This window comes from Podarcis muralis, chromosome 2 (assembly GCF_964188315.1).
Source record: "Podarcis muralis chromosome 2, rPodMur119.hap1.1, whole genome shotgun sequence".
NCBI classification, from domain to species: domain Eukaryota; kingdom Metazoa; phylum Chordata; class Lepidosauria; order Squamata; family Lacertidae; genus Podarcis; species Podarcis muralis.
The window spans coordinates 57,615,996-57,638,095 of record NC_135656.1 but is presented as its reverse complement, the minus strand read 5'-3'; the positions used below and the strand labels follow the sequence as shown (position 1 = coordinate 57,638,095).

At 41.1% G+C, this 22,100-nt stretch overlaps 3 protein-coding genes across 8 annotated transcripts in view; 2 read left to right on the top strand and 1 right to left on the bottom strand.

Annotated features, from left to right (window-relative positions):
- VDAC1 (voltage dependent anion channel 1) overlaps positions 1-22,100 on the top strand; it is a 376,203-nt gene that overhangs the window by 69,526 nt on the left and 284,577 nt on the right. The window lies entirely within an intron of this gene.
- Positions 2,213-15,136, bottom strand: UBE2B (ubiquitin conjugating enzyme E2 B). Its single transcript, XM_028718054.2, has 6 exons — positions 14,920-15,136; positions 9,612-9,692; positions 8,246-8,271; positions 4,591-4,680; positions 3,152-3,240; positions 2,213-2,779 (listed from the first exon to the last, which is right to left on the bottom strand). Exons 1-6 carry the CDS (start codon positions 14,961-14,963, stop codon positions 2,651-2,653), a joined length of 459 nt encoding a protein of 152 aa, XP_028573887.1. The 5' UTR covers positions 14,964-15,136; the 3' UTR covers positions 2,213-2,650.
- Positions 15,424-22,100, top strand: part of CDKL3 (cyclin dependent kinase like 3) — a 29,806-nt gene continuing 23,129 nt past the window's right edge. For 2 of the 6 annotated variants that reach the window (XR_003705228.2, XM_077924527.1), the window contains exon 1: positions 21,889-22,065. Coding sequence is in view for 2 of the 6 variants with exons in the window: in XM_077924527.1 (XP_077780653.1) it covers positions 21,990-22,065 (76 nt within the window). In the remaining 4 variants the exon portion in view is untranslated. Of the gene's footprint in view, positions 15,446-21,887; positions 22,066-22,100 lie in introns of those variants that run through there. The other 4 variants (XM_028718050.2, XM_028718043.2, XM_028718049.2 and 1 more) reach the window with 3 other exon arrangements.

Sequence of the window (22,100 nt, the reverse complement as noted above, 5' to 3'; positions counted from 1 at the left end):
CCTAGTATTTGATATTACTATTAATGTTGTGTCTTTCATAAATCTGAGTTTTCAAAGTCATAGTAGGATTTTTTAAAAAACTTGTTTCAGAATTGTAAATAAACTGTACAATTGAATCTTGCGACTGAAATGATCTAGGATTGCAGTTCCTTAAACTGTAAAGTACTAAATGCATGTGAACTTTCAGGATTCTTTAGAAGTATTAAATAAATAAAACCATATCATACTTTTCCTTGGTTTTGAATTTCTCACCATGTGACACTGGAAATATTTATTTTTATAAAAGTACCTTAACTCAGCAAAATTTTGCTATCACCAGTATTCTGACGGCACCCAAAACTTTTACCTTTTACGTTTAAATCCATGGAAACTGTTCAAGTTCTGAATGAAAGCCTGATTCAGTAACAGACTTAATGAGGGCAAACTGAAGCTTAAACCACACAGGACAGAATGCTCCTGGCTGGTTGTAAGATAGCTGGGTTTTCAATCAGCCTTGGATAGGGCTGCACTCCCTTTGAAGATATAGTTTAGGTGTACCTTTGCATTCAACCCCGAGCCTGGGTGGGTTTTGACAGCATCCAGCAGCACTTTTGCACAGCTAAGTTTAGTGCAAAAACTGTGCCTGTTCCTTGGAGTATCAGGCCATCGTTAGCACATACCGTAACTTACTTAAATCTCATTAGGACAACTGTGACACTCCACACGAGACGGTCTTTGAAGAGTATTCAGAAGCTCAAGTTGGTTTTGCATGCTGCACCCAGTGAGGGGGGCATGCAGTTCCCACGCTTTCACAACTTCATAGGCTAGCAAGTCTGTTTCTAGGTAAAATCCGAAGTGCAAGTTGTGTGGCCTGTGAAGTCCTAAATGACTTGGGACCGTGTCATCTGCATTTTCCACCATATGAAGTGCATTTGATGGGAACTAAAAAAAAAGAGAGGACCTTTTCACCTGCTGCTTGCAGGCTCTTGAATGCCTTGCCAAGGAAAAGGAAGGGGCTAACCAGGCTTGACGACCTACCACCAGCCGGCAAGTACATTTTCATTTATACAGGCCTTAAACTCAACATCTGGCTTTTTAGTTATGTTGATATTCATTTTAACTGGTTTTCAAGAGGTTGGAAACTGTTTCTCCTGCCTTGATTTTATTTTGTTGCTGTTCTATTGTACTGATGCTATTGTTAGGCATCTTAAGACCGGTTTACTGGAAAGGTGGGATAATAATGTAATAAGCAAAGGGGAAGCATCTATGCAAAGGATTTCTTGTACTTGCTCATACCCATCATGCAGGAAGAAGTCCCATTCATAAAAAGTGACCTGGTCGTTAGAGCCATCCTGTTTTCCTCCATCTCCATTTGAAACAGGTTTAGATTCTCGTTTCGATTCTCTGTTAAACTGGAAAGCTTGCTGTATTGATGTAGTTCCAGATTTTGCCTACAATAAGTAAGTTAACCAATGGCTGCATCTCATTGTGTCCCTCTACTCACAGAAGGCAGGAAAGCCATTTTTACTGCTTCTCCTTTCTCTTCCCATCTTCCCCTCCCAAATCTACTATGGAACTGCATGAAAGGTAACCTGGGAAGATTTGGCTTTCCATTCACAGAACTTCCTCTCTCCTCTGAGCAGAGAGCTTTCTGTAAGCAGAGAGGTAAAATGAGATACAAGGCAGAATTACCACCTGCATGTGATTAAAACTCAGTTGTTTGGGCATATACATAGCTATGGCAATGGTCTGCATTAGTGAATGGCAGCACTCTCTGCACCTTGTCCACTGGCTCTGCTGTGAATGGTTTTGGCCAGTTAAGAGTCGCTAATGTAATGACTAGTGTTAAGTTTGGATATGGGGCACTTATTTGTGAGTTGCATGTCTTGAGTAGCATGTCCATCTTTTTGCCACTTTATACTATCTTGCATGACTGGCAGAAGGCAGCTTATGTATCAAGCTCCCCAAAGAGAGAGCACCATATAAGAAAATGTAAATAATGTCAAAAACTGTGTTGAGAGAAAAAAAAGGAGCTCCAAGTACTTCTCTACCACACCAAAGTGCTGAGAACTGTAAGGTTCTTCCAACACTGATGGGGGGGGGGAATTACCTAGGCAGAATTTTAGACTGCACACATGAGAGGGCATCTTACATCTTAATGTATTTTTGTAGTTAGATCTGCATGCAAGTGATCTGTGAGCCCATGGAATACTTGAAAGAAGTGACAGAAAAATGTCTTGCACTGAGGTTATGTATTTCAGCTTTACATGAAATATTTTATATATAAAACTCTGTTAAGTGATTTTTGTCCAATTTATAAATCTAAAGAATTCAAAAATAAGGCATTCAATATTTTGAAAAAAGTACAGATTTACAAAATATGTATATTCTGTCATGAAAACTTCACACCAACATTATACACTTTGAAAAAAATACAAACAGGATATATTACAAATTTATGTAGCAATAACTTAGGTCATAACATGCAATAGAAAGTACATTAATCAAGGTACACAAGCTTTTAGAGTTTTGAAACTGAAGGGCTTATTTTTGCAAACACATCTGTATGCAAGTCAAACGTGGCACTTGAGAAGTTCTGATAGCATTTCCTATCGCAAGTTAAATTGTACATGATGATTATGAGGATGTCGGTTAATGAAGTAGTTATTTCTTATGAATCATTCCAACTTTGTTCAACAATAGCCGAAACTCTTTTTTCATATTCACGCTTGTTTTCCTGATAAAGTTGTGCAGCCTGACTGTTGGCAGGACTATTTGGATTGGGTTCGTCAAGCAGCGACTGGAAAGAGAAAAGGAAGCCAAAATTGGGGGTGGAATATAAAGTAGCAGCCATCAAAATGAAGAGATCTAACCAGAGTAGAATGCCATGTTTGAGGGTTACAACAAGCCCAGGCCCCGTTCTTGCAACCTTTACATTTAATATTACATCTAAACTGATACAGTAAAAGAAAAATAACTGAATCCTTTTGACAAGCACTTCAGACAAAACGACTTACTAAGTAGCTGTACAGTTACTAGAAATAGTTCAAAATATTCACTGTACTAAATTGCTCAAGATAGAAAGGACTCAATCTTCATCAGCAATTTCCCCCATCAGCTTCTCAGATGAGTAGACCACTATGAAGAGCAGTATGTTATTTACTAAGATTACCTGAATTGAGGTTAAAATAGATGAGACATCATACGTAGGACTCCAGCGATTCTGAAGGATATCTAAACATATGCTACCATCTGCATATACTAAAATGAAAAGAAGGTTTTAAAATTAGACCGCTATTATTTCAAGTTTATGCCAGTTGAATGCTACATGTGAACGGGTGATGCATTTCTCCAAAAGTTCAGCATTTTAATTCATATTGAAATCTTCATAAACATGCATAGATCATGCTGCAGAAAATACCTAGGAGAAGAGCGTATTGCAAACTAACTTTTCACCAATGAGGCAACCTGCAGTTAATCTTGTGTGGGCACAGGTTAGAAGTACTGGTCACTAGGCATTTTGGGAGGTAGTATCCATTTATTTATTGTTCACTTTTGGGCAGGAAGAAAATCAAAGTGAAATTCTCGTTCCCAAGACGGGTTTTTCTGCAGTTCAATGTGCTGATAGAGACTCATGACTCGTAACAATCCCGATGCAAAATCTGAAGATAATTATATGAAAGGTGTTCGGTTTCCTTTGATTTGTAGCAATAGAAGAGGAACCCTCTCACTTTATCTCTAACCAATCTTCCTAACAAAGTTAAAATATATGGGTTCCTCTATGCGGATGTTAGTTACACACACTGAGCAGGGACATAAAAGTTCCTCTCCAAAAGGAGGATCAATCCTCCTTCACATTATGGGCTTGTTAGGCTCGCTGTCTCTCTTTAAAACAGTGTATATTGTCTAGCTACATTTGACATCTCAGTAAAAACAATCTCTCATTCCTCCTCACTCTTCAGCTGATGAACAGCAAGTTGCTTAGGCTACAGGAAGAATGGGAGGAAAGGTTTCAAAAATATTGTACACAGGGCCTCGATGTCTCGTCAAATGATTGAATCAGTGCTTGGACAGCATCAATACTGCTCCCTGTTAACTGAGCTCCTTGCCTAAAAGAGAAGCAGCCATATGCTATACACAGAGGATTCAGCAACAAATTTTGAGACAGAAAGCTTCCAAAAAGGAGCACAGATATTAAGGAAGATCACAGCTCCAGCTGCAACATTCATTAAGGCTTTGGATTTTGCAGATGTAGGGGGCTGGATCCAACAGAGGCGGCCACTCATGCAATGGATCTTTCCCCATTCCCCACTGTACCCTCCAAAGCAATTCCCTTAATCAGGAAGTTCTTTATTGGTCTCTAATAGAACAAACTATTTCTAAACTTAATTAGTTTCCATTTATTTTTCTGATTGTCAGTATGCCATGGCTGTTCAGTGTTCAGATATTATTTTAATGAAAGTATTGGCTGCAGGCTGTGAAGAATTTCTGTGTTAAGTAGTTGCCATGACAATTACCTCCAGCAATTGATATGGATATTAAAACTTTGTTAAAAGTCAGAGGGCACATGCTTGCACCTAAGGTTTTTAAATATTCTTCATGAAAACTTACCATTGGGATGAAACATTTTTGATAAAAACCGAACAGTTGGAGGCTTATTTGGATATTCTTCTGAAAATTCTATTACTAGTTTAAAGGTACCTGTAAAAAAGGAGAGAAAGGGATGGAAAGGGGGCAACAAACAAGAACAAATCATGTAGATGAATCTGCTTTTAAAAGCCTAAACATAACATTTTATTTAACACATTTGTATCCCATCTCATAAGGCGGTTTAGAGTTATATAACAAAGCTATCACAAACATCCTAAGATCACAAATATATAGCGGAAAACTTATTCCTTTCAAAAGCACTTATGATTAACAAGAGGGCTACTACTCTTGAAATAAAAATAAACACTTAGTCTAACATTATTTTTAGAGTTAATAAAATGCTGCAGTACACAGCTATGAATAGAAATAACATCAGCATCCTGAGAGTATCTTAGCAGCACACTCAAGAGAATATGGAGTAGAATCAAAAACTGTGTAGAAAAATATGCAGATGAATCAGGTATATTCCTTTTGAATTTCCACAGGTTGAACATGTAACATTGGTTTGGTATTAAAAACCAAACACAAATGGAGTTAGATAAATGTCTGGCAAACCTATTCAGCTCAGATATTTATGAGTTACATAACAGGCATTTTAAACTGGCGCTGATTAACTGTTCTAATGAACAGGTCTTCATACATTATACATTTACTACAATGAAAGTATTTCTGTGAAGAAAGCAGCATGAAATCCATGCTCAAGATCATCGTGTGATATTTCTCTCTTTCACACACACACATACATATATGTGAGATACAGATACATTTCAAGGATCTGAACTCATGCATTTCACACTGTTTCTAAAAATAAGAATGTGTTCTATGTGGGGACAGAAGCTGAATGTGTAAATTGGCCTGAAATTATCCAGCACAGTCAAACACATCCTTGGAGAAAACGAAAAGGAAAAAAGCTGGGCAGTTGAGGACGAAGCACTATACACAAATGAGGAGTTGCACGCCTATACGTCTAAAAATGTCAATGTTTCAAAAGAAAACTTGCTCCCAGGACAGTAAGTACAGGTGTGCTTTTCTTTCTTTTTTTCTGGAGCAACCTGGTGCCCTCCAAACATTTTGGTCTACAAGGCCCATTGACCTCAGCCATAATTTTATTTTGAAAGAAGTAACATTCTCTTAGAAATCTAAGGCTTCCAGTACCTACATTTTCAGCAGTAATTTGAAGCATGCACCTTTTTGCTGCTTTTGTGTGCTTTTCGTATTGAGAAAGGGACACTTAAAAAAAGAGAACCGTCAACATTCAGTTGACAGTCTTCACTACATCCAACTGGGTATCAAAAACTAACAGAATCTATGGGCTGGGTCAGAGACAAACAACTTACCATCAAATAGATTATCAGAAGCATTTGCTGTCATTTTTGTGATGACAGCCTGCGTTTTCCCTGCACTAACAAGTTCCCCTGGGCTATACATGAGAGCCTCAGGTGTCTGGAGCTTGCAAGTAGCCATTTACTTCACTACAGGTGCTAAGCAAAAATTGCCTCAAACCTAGGAAGCTCTACAAAAAACTGCTTTGCCCCACCTTTTCAACTACAACTGACAGAATCAAGTTTAAAACACACACACACAAAATATGACAGGTTACAAAGTTGAACCTTCCGCTGATTTTTTTTATAGGACACCCAAGAGTCATCCACTTTACCTTCTAGTGTGAACCAGAATAATCAGTATGAGGACAGAACAGCTCTATGGTCATTAAGACTTACAAGTTTGCAGGAAACACTTATATACGTTCTAAATAAGACCAATACAGATCTTAAAAGAAACAAAAGGTGGGGGGGAAACACCCACACAAAATTTTGGCACTTCAACTTTTTTTAAAAAAACCTGTTCAAGACACAACACTAGAGAGTGATAAACAGGTGGCTTTAAGTCTGCTTCAACCACTGCAAGAACAGCCATATACTTTACTGTGGTTATTTTCACCGAGACAGTTTTATATACAGATCAGTTCAAGGGAACGTGAAGTTGTTTTTATTTTCAGTATCAAAAGAGGAATCAGGATCATGTGCTATGGGCAAAGCCAGGCATTACCAAAAAAGCATGAAAAATGTTGGAATGTGAACTTCTCCCCAAATCTTAGCAGGCTCTACTGAATACAAGCTCAAAATCATACTGAAGGTCTGGTTTTAGGTACTGTCCTTGTGTGGGACTCTCTCTCTCTCTCTCTCTCTCTCTCTCTCTCTCTCTCTCACACACACACACACACACACACACTCCCACCACCCCCGTGGGCCCACTCTTTTCCAGTTGAATATCACATTTGGAAGACACCCAAGCTGTCCATCAACAATTATGCCTGACTGCTTTATTCTATGCCTAAGTGCCTTGTTGATGGAAACTGTGGCTAAAAGCCAAATAGCTACTTTAGTGATGGCCAAGGTCTTGGGCATGCTCAGTAATATTTTTTGGGCGGGTAGGGGGGAACAACAAAATTTCAAAATCTATTTTCATGTGTCATGGGTGAGTTCTATTCAAGAAATACAAGTCCAAACTTCAATTAACAAACAGAATTGGTCTTGGGGTTCTTTGGATCCCTGTCTGTTACGTCAGGGTCTCCATTTTGGCAAATATGCAATTGTCACTGGAGATAGGAATTTTGGAGCGGTCAGAGGGAGCTCCAGTAGAACCAGCTGCAAATTCAAGCATTAAAATATTTCCAAATTGTCAGTCATGGTTAATTTATAACTCCTCCAGATGACCCAATTTTAGACTAGGGATGTGACAACCTACTTCATGAAACCATCAGACTGATTAGCACTTTGTGTACTCGGGCTGCAAACCTAAATGATAAAAGACCCTTTTAACTAAGTGGATTTTATTTATATTGTACAGTGCAATCCTAAACAGGTCTACTGAAACTAAGTTTTGTTGACTTCAATGTGACTTACTCCAAGGTGAGTGGGGTTAGGGCTGCAGCCTTAGTATTGTTAGGGGCTTATGGTCAAACAAGTAAATTTACATGGTTTAAAGTACTAGGACTTCTTGCTAGTAGGTACTGTAAGAATAATGGGCTTTAAAAACAGGTAGTTGGTTTTTGTTACCAAGGTTTACATGTATTACGGGTAGGGAGCAAGTGGTACTGTGGTCTAAACCACCAAGCCTCTTGGGCTTCCCAACTGGAAGGTCAGCGGTTTGAATAAGCATGATGGGGTTAGTTCCCATTGCTCTATCCCAGCTTCTGCCAACCTAGCAATTTGAAAGCATACCAGTGCAAGTAGGTAAATAGGTACTGCTGCCACGGGAAGGTAAACGGCGTTTCCGTGTGCTCTGGCAATCGTCACTGTGTCCTGTTGTGCCAGATGTGGTTTAGTCATGCTACCGCATGACCCGGAAAGCTGTTTGCAGACAAACGCTAGCTCCCTCAGCCTGAAGTGAGATGAGCGCTGCACCCCAAAGTTGCCTTTGACTGGACTTAACCGTCCAGGGCTCCTTTACCTTTGCTTACATGTATTACTACTACAACTGGAATGTTATCCTCAATATAACAATGTCAGACAACTATTACAGGTAACATATGGCAACATAATGCAAGTTTCCTGTGCTTAGATTCTAAATTTTAGAAAAGCTACCAGAAGCAAAAAATGTTTTAAAAGCTTACCATCTTCAAAGGGAGTACCTTCTGGCCTGGAAAGAGAGATAATACGAATTAATTATTCCTTAACTGTAAATGAACAAACAGAACTCACAAGCTATTTTCTGCCATTTAGCTTCCCATAAAACAGTAGCCAGTAGCTTGGTATATAAATGTGTTACTGAAAATATATTTGATTCCCAAACTCTAGATATTGCAGTGTCTCTGCAAAGAGTCTCACTTGCAAAGCTATAATTTGAGACAATACATTCACTGGAATTTTCAGCCAAAGTGCTCAGCTTGTTCCACTCTCAATTGCTGAATGCTGAATGCTGCAGCGAGGCTCCTCACGGGGTCTCTGCCATGGGAGCATATTCACCCAGTGCTTTTCAAGCTGCACTGGCTCCCGGTGGAGTACAGGGTCAGATTTAAGGTGCTGCTTTTGACCTTTAAAGCCCTTCACGGCCTAGGACCCTCGTACCTACGGGACCGCCTCTCCTGGTATGCCCCACGGAGAGCCTCAAGGTCCATAAATAACAACACCCTAGTGGTCCCAGGCCCTAAGGAAGTTAGATTGGCTTCAACCAGAGCCAGGGCCTTTTCAACTCTGGCTCCGGCCTGGTGGAACGCTCTGCCTCATGAGACCAGGGCCCTGCAGGATCTGATTTCTTTCCGCAGGGCCTGTAAGACAGAGTTGTTCCACCTGGCCTTTGGCTTGGAGCCAATTTGATTCCCTCCCTCCCTTTCTTTTTTCTTTTCCTTCTCCTGCGATGAGGCTACATTTTAATATTTTAATGTTCCATTATTTTAATGTTGTATTTTAGTTTTGTTTTTAAGTTGTAATCATTCATCTTGTTTTTATTATTGCTTGTAAGCCGCTCTGAGCCCGGTCTTGGCTGGGGAGGGCGGGGTATGAATAAAAAAAATATTATTATTATTAATTAAAAGCGCCATGCTTGTACAATTACATGCTATATCATAAGAAAGCTTAAAAGAGAATGATTTGAGACGGATTCAATTTAGTGCTAAACAGATTGCTCCATCAACACAAACATTTGTGCCCCTCCCCCTGCATATTTTTCAGGGGGTTCTCCTGACCCCACCCCCACTTTGGGCATGTGTGTATGCAAGGTAGGAGAGGGGGAAGCCCCGCTGAGCTAGCAGAAGTCCTTGCATGGGCTTCCACTGGTGGGGCTTATTAGTTGAATCCTATCGTATGTTCCATGTTGCCCTGAATACCCTCGAGTGCAAGACTGGGCCGTTAACAATCTGTTTCCAATGATGTGCTCAATTGTTTCAGTCATCATTTAGCATTTGTGAAAGTGGCACAGAAAATAAATAACTTAGAATATATTCATTCATTTCCTTTATAATGAAGGTAAGGTTCACTTACCCAAAAATAACTGCATTCCATTGCATTATGTTGTTCTCAGATGGTGCACCACTGACCCCCACGGGTGGATCTTCCTGTAATCTTTAAAGAAGAAAGCAGAATGCATGGAGACATTAAAATCCATAGTGTAAACACACTATTCCAGCCAGCCAGCCAGCCAACCAACCAACCAGCCATGCCTTCCTTTATGATATGCCAACCATTCGGTTTTCTGTCTCCTCAATGGTCAGCCAGCATGCTGTATAGGTGTCTATGATGATTATCCTCTTTTCTACAGTTGTAAGAGGAGGAGAGTTGGGGACACTTGCACATCTTTTCTCAGGCTTAGCACTTCTGGTGCCTGATGTAAGCAAAGCTTGTCTGTTCACTTATGCCACCACGTAAGTAGTGTTGGTAGTCAACCTGAGATCTGCTTTGTGGTGGCTATTGCTGGGTACTGAGGCAACGACCATCTGCATCCAAACAGATGCTCTACCAGCAAGCTGCATCCTTCTCATGAGCATTTAGACCATCGCTTGGAGATAACTATACGGAAAATGAACTGTTATTTGTTTACATATTGGCAAGCATCTACTGAAGCCATAAATTATGTCTGTTTGAAACACAGAACATTACTGAAACATCAGGTGAAATCAAGATCCTTGATTCAGCTGGTTTGTCAGCTGTGGGTTAGCTCCACTATGGTGGCTCATGCATTGGTGACCTTTAGGATAGACTAATGTAATGCGCTTTATGTTGGGCTACCCGTGAGGCTGGTATGAAAGCTGCAGCTGGTGCAGAATTCCACAGCCCGGTTGCTATTGGGTGTTGACTACCAACAAACTAACACCTGTGTTGAGGGAGCGAGCTGCACTGGCTATCACATGCTGAGTATCTTTCTTCAAGGTCTTACTATTAGTATATGAAGTTCTAAACAACCTAAGGCCAGTGTACTTCAAATACTGCCCTATTCCATAACCCCTGCTTGAACTTTGTATCCTGCCACCTAAGACTTGTCAAATGGTGCCTGGCTATCCTCAACAAGAAATTGTGAAGGCTATCCTCAACAAGAAATTGTGAATTTAAAGTGATGACATGGGATTATGGAACTCTATACCTAATGAAAGCAAGTAGACATCATCTGTAATGAGTCTTAGGTGCCAACTTGTGTTATTATGTCACTATTTCAGCAAGCTTTCCCATGGAAATAATTTATAGTTTTCATAACCTTGTCAGGTGACCCAGACTCTACTTAAGCTTCCTAAATGTATTTTGCTTCAATTTTATTTATGTTGCTCTGGTTTTGAGATTCTGTACACTACAGAAATATATTTTATCTGGGTTTTCAGTAGAGAAATGATGATCATTAATAATATCTGTAGTGAGACAGTGCTGTTCTATTTTGGTTGGTGGAACAATTTGATTTCAGAGTGTGCTGTACCAGCCCATTTCAACCCACCTCCATATGTTACGCCATTAAAAAAAAAGTCCCAACATGGTAAAGATGCATCTTTTTTTAAAGTCACCCCGTTTCTCAAGCTGGATTACATACAGGGACATCTCTTAAAGAAAAGCTGAAGAGACAGAGTGAACTCCTTCCATGTGGCAAATATGACCTCACGCTTACTTTATGTAACACAAGAGCTTGCCTTGTTATGCCAGTATTGTATACGGACATTTTTACAGCAGAACTGCAATATTAGTGATAGTCTGTTAATCATGTTTATTTAAGAGTTTGCAACATTTTGCGGAGGAAAATTAGAGATTTAAGACACTGAAAGAATTCTCTGTCAGTAGCCCTCACACCAAAAAGTACATTTCCATTTACAGTGGTACCTCGGGTTACATGCACTTCGGGTTACATACGCTTCAGGTTACAGACTCCGCTAACCTAGAAATAGTGCTTCAGGTTAAGAACTTTGCTTCAGGATGAGAACAGAAATCATGCTGCAGCGCAGCGGCAGCAGGAGGCCCCATTAGCTAAAGTGGTGCTTCAGGTTAAGAACAGTTTCAGGTTAAGAACGGACCTCCGGAACGAATTAAGGACTTAACCCGAGGTACCACTGTATTGGGAAGGAAGACTTGCAACAGAGTGGCATTAGGAATAACAGCAAATTAACAGCATGCTGCATTGTCAAAGTCTACATACAGTTCCCTGCCCTTAAAACTACCCTGCATTTATACGGCTCTCTTCTTGGAGCATGCTCAGTTCAATCAGTTTAATGTCAACAGCACAAGCTACCTAAAACCTTGGCTGGAGAGCAAAGGAACGTGACTTCTTGCTACCTGATAGCCAGCTTGCATGCCAGTGTCTCAGCAAAAGCATTAAGCCCCATGTGCTGTTCAGAGATAGCTTTGGTTCTTGAAGCTTCATGAACACCATGCTGTGAAAAGCCTTCAGCTATGAAGATTTTGCACCCCTGACTGGGATTTCACATGCAAACAGAGTTAATTGAAGATTAGAGGGAGAAAGGATGCCATTTACTACTAAGTCAGCCTAAATGAAATAAGACTTAAGCAAAATATACCTTCCTTAACTCAGATGGCTTGAGTGCCAAATACTCAACATTTATATGGTAAATTTCAAATGTTCAAAACACTTCACATACGGTATCCAAGAATACTTAGAACAGTTGAGGTGAGCTTTGAACTAAGTGTTTCCTGACATGAATCCCAGTTTCTATGTGAAACCAGCTATCTAGCATGCACTTTGAAACAAACGCATTCCATTTTGAGATTTCTCGTGCCAGATATTTCCCCATTCAGTAGTTAAAATGTCTTCATCAATAGTGTTATGTGGAGTTGTTTAACAAATGTCTAGGCTAGGGATCCCTTATAGTTAGTGCATTTTATGTCCTCTTTCAAAAGGACTGTCCTAGCTCACACAACACTGGATTTTAAAAAAAACAACTAGCAAGTTAAGTGCAGTTTAATTTCTAATCATAACCTTTCTAACTTTTGTGTCAGTTTTCAAAACATTGGTGCCTTGGTGAAAATATTGCTTGGTTCTGGGGTCATAATTTTTCATGTTGTTCCAGATGCAACACAAGTTGTCTTAGGGCAGATTTTAAAATTTAAGTCAGTATAGTGAAACCAGTAAAACAATTATTAAAACTAACCTGGAAGTATAAAGGCCTAGTTCCCAGTGAAACTTAGCTTGACTGAGGAATGTATAAGTAAGTTCAGTTCCTGAAATTAATTCCGATACATTTATTTCAAAGTAAGCCTTGCTGATTTCAATGGAATGCATTCAAGAAAACAGTTCAGGATCACAGCTTTGTGCAATACTGCATTGTTGGATACGGCCACCGTGTCACAGCACCAACCCATTCTGTGGCATGGCATAACCACATTTGCCATACTGGGGAAATACAACTATCTGCAGTCCTATGGCAATTCAGCAGCAACTGGATCCCATCTTAAAATGTTCACCTATTCATACAATTATTTTGTTTCTTTATTCCTCTATTAATTCCAAATTTAAGCAAAGCTGGAGACCATATAGCTGTCTGTACACTTAACAACATCCATGCTGTAATAGTTCCTGTGTAATGTTATCTAAACACTATTTAAGTACACAATGTATATATGGTAATTTTATAGAATATGCACAGGTTTCTTTGTAGAATCCATTTGCAGTGCCAGGAAAAGCATATTTGGATAGGATGTCTTTCCTGGCAACCTGCTTGAGAAAATAAAATGGCCATTATTTTGCCAACTTCAGCATAACCTTCAGAGATGCCTCCAGATGTCAGTAAAAGCTAAGAGGCAAAGAGCAATTATAGGAAGCAGCCCTAAACAAACACGGAAACAACACAAGCCTCCATTGTAATAGGCACAAACAACTTCAGTGTGAGAAAGTTAGCATTTTCTATAAGCCACGACTAAAATCATCGCATTCACTTAAGCACAGCCAGCATTCTCCCTGCTTTTGAAGAACACAGCTGGTTATATAGCAAAAATTTAAAAAATCAATGTTTCTCTCCACCATTTCCCCTATCCCCCCCACCCAGGAAGCTATGGAATTCACAGGCCAGCCTTTTAAAGAGTTTATATTTCTGAGACATAATTCATATACCAATTCTCTTTGCATAAGCCCAAGTCATAAGGGAACAGAGTAGAGTGAATACCAAATGCACTGAAACTCTACTCTGGAGCAGATCCTTGGGGATTAAAAGATTCAACATAGCTAAAGGAAAGAGGGGGACACTGGACTGGAAGGAGTTTTATTTACAGCTCCACTGTTGGCTCACTGGGTAACCTGAGGCTGTGACAATGGCTTCTTTTATATTTGAAGCATCACATTGGCAAGATGCTTTGGGATCAGTGGATGAAGAGCATAGAAAAACTCTATTAAACGGAAATAACAAAGCTTGCATTTAATACAGCTCTGTGGCCTACCAGTTTCCTTCCTTAAGAAGAAAAGAAAAGAAAACTGTCGAAAATCATTTCTTGGGCATACCATTTACTGTGGCTTTTATGTAACAAACCCGTTTTCACACTCGACAAACCTCAAAGGCAGCTTGCATGCTGAGTACTTGGAGGGGTGGGGGTGGGTGCAGCATAGAAAAAAAAATAGGTAAGAGGCGACTTCTTAAAACCAGTGACCTAATCACTATTTTGCATAACGTCCCATGCTATAAACAAACTGGCTCCCTAGGTCATTCCCCTGAGTTGGGGGGGGGGCTTCATCTGTACCTGTGACGTGGTCAATCCAGTCTATTTCAATCCAACTCCCTTATATCAACAAGACAAGTATTCTACAAAGGGGCGTCAAAGCCAAAAAAAAGGGGAATGGTCTCTCGAATCAGTTTGGCCTCTCTCTTATGGGGGGGGGGGGTTGGTTTAAAGAGAGAAGAGGGAAAAACCCCAGCAAGCTTCTTAAGTCTTTTGTCTAGCACAACCCTTGTTCTTATAGAAGCACCTTGACTTTCTTCTTCTTAACAGAGGAGGAAGGGGAAGGAGGGAGGGTGGGGGGCAGCCTGGGTGCGGGGCAAGGGCAGATCTTTTCGAGGGGAGGAAGTGGAAACTCTTGAACTCTTTGTCCTCCCAGCAGGTTGTTGGTTTTTTTTTGGGGGGTAGAGAAGGGCAGGCAAAATCTAGAGTTCTTCTTCCCCTCCGCCCAAAACACAGAAAGCCCCCCCCCAGCTCCTTTGGAAGGGCAAAAAGCAAAGGTGAGCAGTTAGGCTCCCACAAGGGGGTCCCCCAAGAGCGAGGGGGGGGCCTTCCTCCTCCTCCTCCAGAGAAGGCGGGAGGGAGGGGGCGCGTTCCGGCCCTGGGAAGCAGCCAGAGCTCTTGGGAGGAGGAAGGAAGGTGGAAGAGCGCTTACCTCTTGAAATCTCTCATTAGCCTCCGCCTAGCTGGGGTGGACATGATGCTCCCCGCTCCCCTCGGCTGCCAAATGAATCCTCGGGCCTCCCCACCTCCAAAAAAATGCCTCAGCACCGCTAGCAACGCCGACGTCTCCCTCCCCGGCGGCCGCCTGCTCTCGCTCTGCTGCTTCACAAACAACTCCGCAATGGCGTCTCCCTCCGCCGGTGGGGGAGGGAACCAGCCGCCCTTCGCGGCTGTACCACTGCGCCTGCTTGGGGAGGGGGGACCCAGAACGCCTTAGGGATGTACCACTGCGCCGGCCTGAAGGGGGTGAGAAGGCTTCTCTCTCGCTCGCTCTCTGAGCGCGAGGGTGTCGCCCTGCACGATGATTGGCTCTCCTGTCCTCCAGCAGGGCACGGGTTGCTGCGCGGATATATTTTGCAGATTTCGCCTACAGGAGCCTTCGAAGGCGGAGCAGCGGCTGCTGTGCGTGTGCCTCGGTGCGGGCAGGAGGCGTTGAGTTGTCAGAGAGTGTAGTGACGGTGGTTTTTTTTGGGAAATCATTGTTCCCTTTATTTCTTAGCTGTCACAATAGCGTTGTTTATTACTTAGCTAAGGCTACCGCCCCAGCTCTACTTACCCTTTTGAATTTTCTCCGAAGTAGAAATGGTTTGGGTTGCACTGTTAACCAACTACTGTACATCCTTATATAAAAGTGCAAAGGTAGCCTTGTTTATCTAAAATCCAAAGTTGAGGAAATGCCTTTATTGGAGCCAGCCAAAATGTAAAACAAAAATAAACCCATCTTGAGCTTGGTTCTTAAACTAACCGTATGCTGCAACATTTTAGCCTCCTATTTGTACTTTTTTGGTATTTTTATTTTTCACCTCTCTGTCACAAATCTTACCTTGATGAAGTATTGTGAATAACTCGGAACACCTGCCACAATTTTGTGGCTTTTTGGTTGGTCTGAATACAGACTCGTCCAACAAGATTTTTTACATTTCTATAGCTGCTGTATAGCAGAAATTCTCGCAACTCTGAAAGCAAAATACAAAACCACAACATTAAAATACAGTATAGAGCAATAAAAACTACTGCTAGTTTAAAAACAAACATACCCTAAAACATATTCTAAACTCATTTAAAAAGTCAGAGGCTCAGAGTGAGAAAACAGGTTTTTAAAAACTGAGTAAATAGTATGGGATAGGTGCTCCTTATTACAGAAACCAACATATGAGGGGTCTAGTTAGTAGTTGTTCCTGATTTCAGACACCATAACTTTACAATATTCTTTATGGGGGAAAGGAATCTCTTTCATTCTTGATTTAAGAACCTAGATCTACACATAACCTATAAATGTTTTCTGAATATAAGGTCCACTGAGTTCAGTGGATTGTGTTTCTCCTAAATAATTAGTGCAGATGGTTGTAGATAATGGACTCCAGTCATCAGCACATTTACTTAGAAATGGTCAATCAGTTCAACAGGATTTACATCCTGGTAAGCATTGCAGCCTTAAAACCTTGACTTTATATAAATGGGCTCCTTCAGGATCACAGCCTAAAGATGCAAACCTATGCACATTTGAGAGTAGATGAAGGCTACAATCCCAGCTCCACTTATCTGGAAGTAATGCTGATGGAATTAAATAGGACTTACTTCTTAGTATACATGGTTAAAGGTAAAGGACCCCTGACAGTTAAGTCCAGCCGCAGACGACTCTGGAGTTGCGGCGCTCATCTCGCTTTACAGGCCGAGGGAGCCGGCATTTGTCCGCAGACAGTTTTTCCGGGTCATGTGGCCAGCATGACTAAGCTGCTTCTGGTGCAATGGGCTTGTGCAATAGGATTGCAGCTTTAATATGTTATTGTAGTTATTCACCTTTTTAACTTAAGTGAAACTTTTTTCTATTTGCGGCATGATGTAATTCTTTATTCATCAATGTATAGTATGATTCATTTGGTAAGGTTTCAGATTGGATTACTGTATTGGTTTTTTGTTGTTGTTTAGTCGTTTAGTCGTGTCCGACTCTTCGTGACCCCATGGACCAGAGCACGCCAGGCACCTCTGTCCTCCACTACTTCCTGCAGTTTGGTCAGAATTGGTTTTTTACTGAGAATAATAAGTCAAAACATAATTGACCTTGTTGATTCCAAAAAGCAACAACACCATAATCATACTAATTTAATTTTCTGGTTATGTAGGTTCTTTTACATAGTTGCTACCTCATAAATTATTGCTTCCTCACTGAAGAAATGATAGCATCTGCTTTTGGTCCAGATTAATTCCAAAGTGTCAGATGTTGCCCAGTGCTTTTTAAAATAAAAAATCCCATTTGACTGGCTATTATCTTTTTCTAGTTTGTCCTGTAGCTACAAATCATCTTAATTGGAGTGGGGGAGAGAAGAAGACTGGATATGGCATTTTATCTGTCCTGATTATTTTGATCCAGTACTTTTTGTGTTTCTAAAGTCCCAGTATTTATGTTTATCTACTTGCACTTTGAGGTGCTTTCGAACTGCTAGGTTGGCAGGAGCAGGTACCGAGCAATGGGAGCTCACCCTGTCACGGGGATTCGAACCGCCGACCTTCTGATCAGCAAGCCCTAGGCTCTTTGGTTTAACCCACAGCGTCACCCGCGTAATCCCATTTGGTTTCCAATGCTTTAGACTGCAATCCTGTATCCATTTACATGGGAGTAAACCCCTTTGTACTTAATTAGTTTTACTTCTGAGTAAGATTGAGGATAAGATTGCAAGCACTGATTTTCAAGTGAATGATGTGATTGAAAGAGGCTGTGAAGATTAGTTCATTTCAATATTGGAATCTGGCATCTCTGTCTAAAGTACATTATTTGGAAGTAATTCACGTAGGCTATGCTGCAGATCCAGTTAACTCAGGATGGAGCTAACCTGTTGCTAGAAGAAGGCCAAGTGCTTTGTTTAGGAACTCAAAGCAGGTGGGGGAGCGCTGGATGTGTAGGAGCTAGGTAGATTGTAAGGAAGTGGCGCCATTTAAAATGTAGTTATCACAATGGTGGAAATCAATCCTAAATGCAATTACACCTTCATAAGTGGATTTGGGAGCATACTGTAAAAGGTTTATGATTGTTGTTGTCAGAAGCAATGTCCATGAAATTGTAGAGGCAATTTAGGGAGTCGGTATTATAACCTGGCTCTTTCAAAGGCAATAATAACTCAGTTGTGAAGTCCCAATGGGTATGAAATAAATTGCTATGCAGGAACTGACGGCTAGTGTAGAATAATCTCATACCAAGCCAGAGGGCAGTGCATTGACAAAGTACCACTATGCAAGTCAAAAACTGTTTCCATGTAGTCAAAACATTATCTAGTATTCACTGGCCCTGTTAAAAATGTTGCATTAAACCATAGTTCAAAATAAACTAAGCAGTGGTAGCTAACGGGGTATCCCCCAGATGTTGGTGGACTACAATTCCCATCGTCACTGACCATTGGCTTTTCTATACTTTAATCACTTTTTGCAATTTTTATGTCTATCTATCTGCGTGGTACAGCAACAGGATTCCTGTTGAAGCAGACAGCAAGTATTGCCGCATATTGGAGAAGTGCTGCCATTGAATACCTGTGACAGCAGGCCTCCTCCCAACCCTCATGCCTTCGCTGTGTCCTTTGATGGCAGTGGCAGCAATGTTACAACTTATACAGGATTCTTGTCAGCTGTGAAAATGGCATTGTGTGGTGTGGAAGTGGGAAGGAAGGCATTGAAATGTCCAGCTGCCGCCATGAAATGAGGGAGGCATCTGCTTCTGGTGTCACTGGCAGCATCAGGGCCATTGGTGACGGGAACCCTGGGGATGGGTGAAGCAATATAATTATTGGTCCTCAAAGACACGTTTTCCCTACATCTGTTATCATTAGTCACATAGGTCCTTCTGGTTAAGACACACCCTCTAGAGAAGATTGGAGTGCACCACAAGTTAGAAATGAAGAGAGACCAGGCAAACAGGCTTTATATACACAACTGGCAAACGGGAGAGGATTTTGAATAATAATAATAATAATAATAATAATAATAATAATAATAATTTATTATTTATACCCCGCCCATCTGGCTGAGTTTCCCCAGCCACTCTGGGCGGCTCCCAATCAGTGTTAAAAACAGTACAGTGTTACATATTAAAAACTTCCCTGAACCTTAAGATGTCTTCTGAATGTCAGGTAATTATTTATCTCTTTGACATCTGATGGGAGGGCGTTCCACAGGGCGGGCGCCACTACCGAGAAGGCCCTCTGTCTGGTTCCCTGTAGCCTCACTTCTCGCAATGAGGGAACCGCCAGAAGGCCCTCGACGCTGGATCTCTGTGTCCGGGCTGAACGATGGGGGTGGAGACGCTCCTTCAGGTATACAGGACCGAAGCCATTTAGGAGGGCAATTGCCGCCCAAAATGCAACAAAAGGTATTTCTGAGGACTCAGATTGATCCATGGCTCAGCAATGAAATAAAGTAATGTTATAAGAAAAAACTGCTCCTTTCCCCTTATGGGGTATCCAAGAGCCCGTATAGAGTCTATAAGTGGGTTCCCTATCCATAGGAGAAAATAACAGAGGCCGACCAGAGTATATTGAGAAGCAAAGCGGATAGTAAGCCTGATCTTTATTATACTGTTGCAACAGGGTCCCCACTCACCATACAAAGGAGGGAGGAGAGAACCCAGAAGAATGGTGCACATAGACTTTTGAAACTGCCCACCCTGTAGCCCAAGACCACCCCCTAAAACATCATACATCACAGGAGGCGGACAACAGCAGAAATCCTGTCAGCCAGGATACCTGATAATAGTCACTGATTGCATTACCTGGGCAGTCTGGTCATTCTTTTGTGATGGTTAATACTTTAGTTTCTGTATGCAGGTCACAGGCTCACCCTATTCATATACAAATATGCCCTTAAGACAGGATTTGTAAGCAAAAGACAATGAGGAGGTTTTCCCATTTTCTTCCTCCTTGCGGAGAAATATTTGAGGACAATTTGGGAAAGTCAAAATGGCTTCAGGATTGCTCTCTTGTACTATTTCAGACACGTGGTTTATATACATATGTATGCATTTGCCTTGTAAAGTTTCGAACATTTAATTTATATTTGAGACCTTAGAATTCTTATAACAGTAATAACAAGCCATTTCTAGGCATATGCCATGTTAATATACTACATTGTCACTGAATAAATTACCATCTCACCACCAGACCTGTACACCTGATATTAAGAGGCAGACTTTTCAGGTTATGTAAGGCATCCTGGCATGCTTCAGCATCCACATTTCTCTTTGTAGCAATTAGCAACTGCAAAACCCTATCTGGATTTTACTAAATGAGCAGAAATTTGAAAGATTTAACTTTACATTTCAGGAATCATTGAAAAGCCTTGAAAACTCAGCAGCTCAAAAAACTAACTGGAAAAGTACTATTTTGGTTTTATAAATTGTGCTGTATGGGTTATGATTCCCCCCAATCTGTGTATGAAAGGAGCAGTTCTGGACCCTGATAAAAAAAAATCACGCAGAGCAACATTCTTGTAGGGTGTGTGTGTGTAATGGCACTGACTTTTAGGTGGCCAAGAGAATAGAGCACTTTTTTCCTATGCGCTTTCTGAATTCAGGCTACACAAACCCATACACAAACCCACCACTGATCAATTATTAAAGGTTTGTCCTAAAGAAATAGCATTTAATTATGAAGTAATAAATAACTGCATACAGTGCTTTTTTCCCTTAAAAATTGTTTAGGGATACTCTCATTTTCCTACTCATATTGAAATACTGCCCCTCAATGAGGCCAAACTTAGATTCATAAAATGTTTAGGGGTATGCATACCCCTGCGTCCCCCCCCAGAAAAAAGCACTGACTGTTTATATAAGATACAAATTGTTTCATACTTGAATACTTCATTGAGGTGGTTGCTTGTAATAGTTAAATCGGGGTATTGTTTAAAAGGATGATGAATGTCTTAAATAGAAATTAATAAAAAAACTTCTCGATTCATTGGTGGATAGGTCATAAGACACTTAGCTCATGCGCGTGGCAATTTTGTTCTATAAGCTTTTTTTGTTCAGCTACTGAAGGGGTGGAAATAAATGGCTAGCTGGATCTAGATAACACTGGTCACCAGTGTCCATTAACTTTGTGTTCTGTTTTGTTTTTATATTTTTATTTTAGAAATTGGCATGCCTTGAAAGAGTCCCTTGTCAAGAAGAGGTGTAAACCTAACAGTAATATTCCTATGGGTAGACTGGTTGGGGGTGTGTGTGTTGCCACTGTCTTGCCTGGCACACAGGAGGTGGATAGCTGATTTCTATTATATATAACTTTCCATTACTTTTTCAAACAAGTTCACATGCTGTCTGTTATCATTAATGAGAGCACCTATGAAAGTCGGAATGTTTTGGATGAGAGGTAAAAATATCCAGCCGTGGGAAATAAAATACTATGACAGGTGCTGTCCGGCTGTTCCTTTGCAAGCGGTATGTTAGATGGAAATATTAGAAAATGCTCTCCTGATAGATGGTTCCTAACTATCAGGCTTGGAGGAGGTGACACTTCCATCATTTGAAGTCAGTTGGCTTGCTTGTGTGGTTGGCAGTTTGGAGGATAACAGCGGGCATCTGAGTTTGTACCTGAAACCTGGGGTACAGGGTGCTTTTTGTGGGATCTGCTCCCTTGCTGGCATACCTGTTTACCCACATAAAGTGAATTATCAAATGGCACTTCTGTACCCTTCCATAATTGGAAACCAACACAGTGCAATCTTTTCCCATGCTGACTCTGAGAAAAAGGCCCAGTACATTCAGTGGTGCTTACTCTCTAAGTCAGGCATCCCCAAACTCGACCCTCCAGATGTTTTGGGACAACTCCCATCATCCCTAGCTAACAGGACCAGCGGTCACGGATGATGGGAATTGCAGTCCCAAAACAACTGAAGGGCCGAGTTTGGGGCTGCCTGCTCTAAGTAAACGCCATTCCGAATGGCAGCCGTTCGGATTGCGCTGCCCCGCCATCGGAACGCGTTACAATCTTGGGCAGATGGATTTGGGGCAGTCGACATTTCATGGTGCTTGCAAGGAAAACCCTAACGGAGGCCCGGCAGCCTTGCGAAACCGTCGTTTTTCAGAAACCCCCGTTAGGTAAGAGGAGCCCCATCCGCAGGCATGTTGCGGGA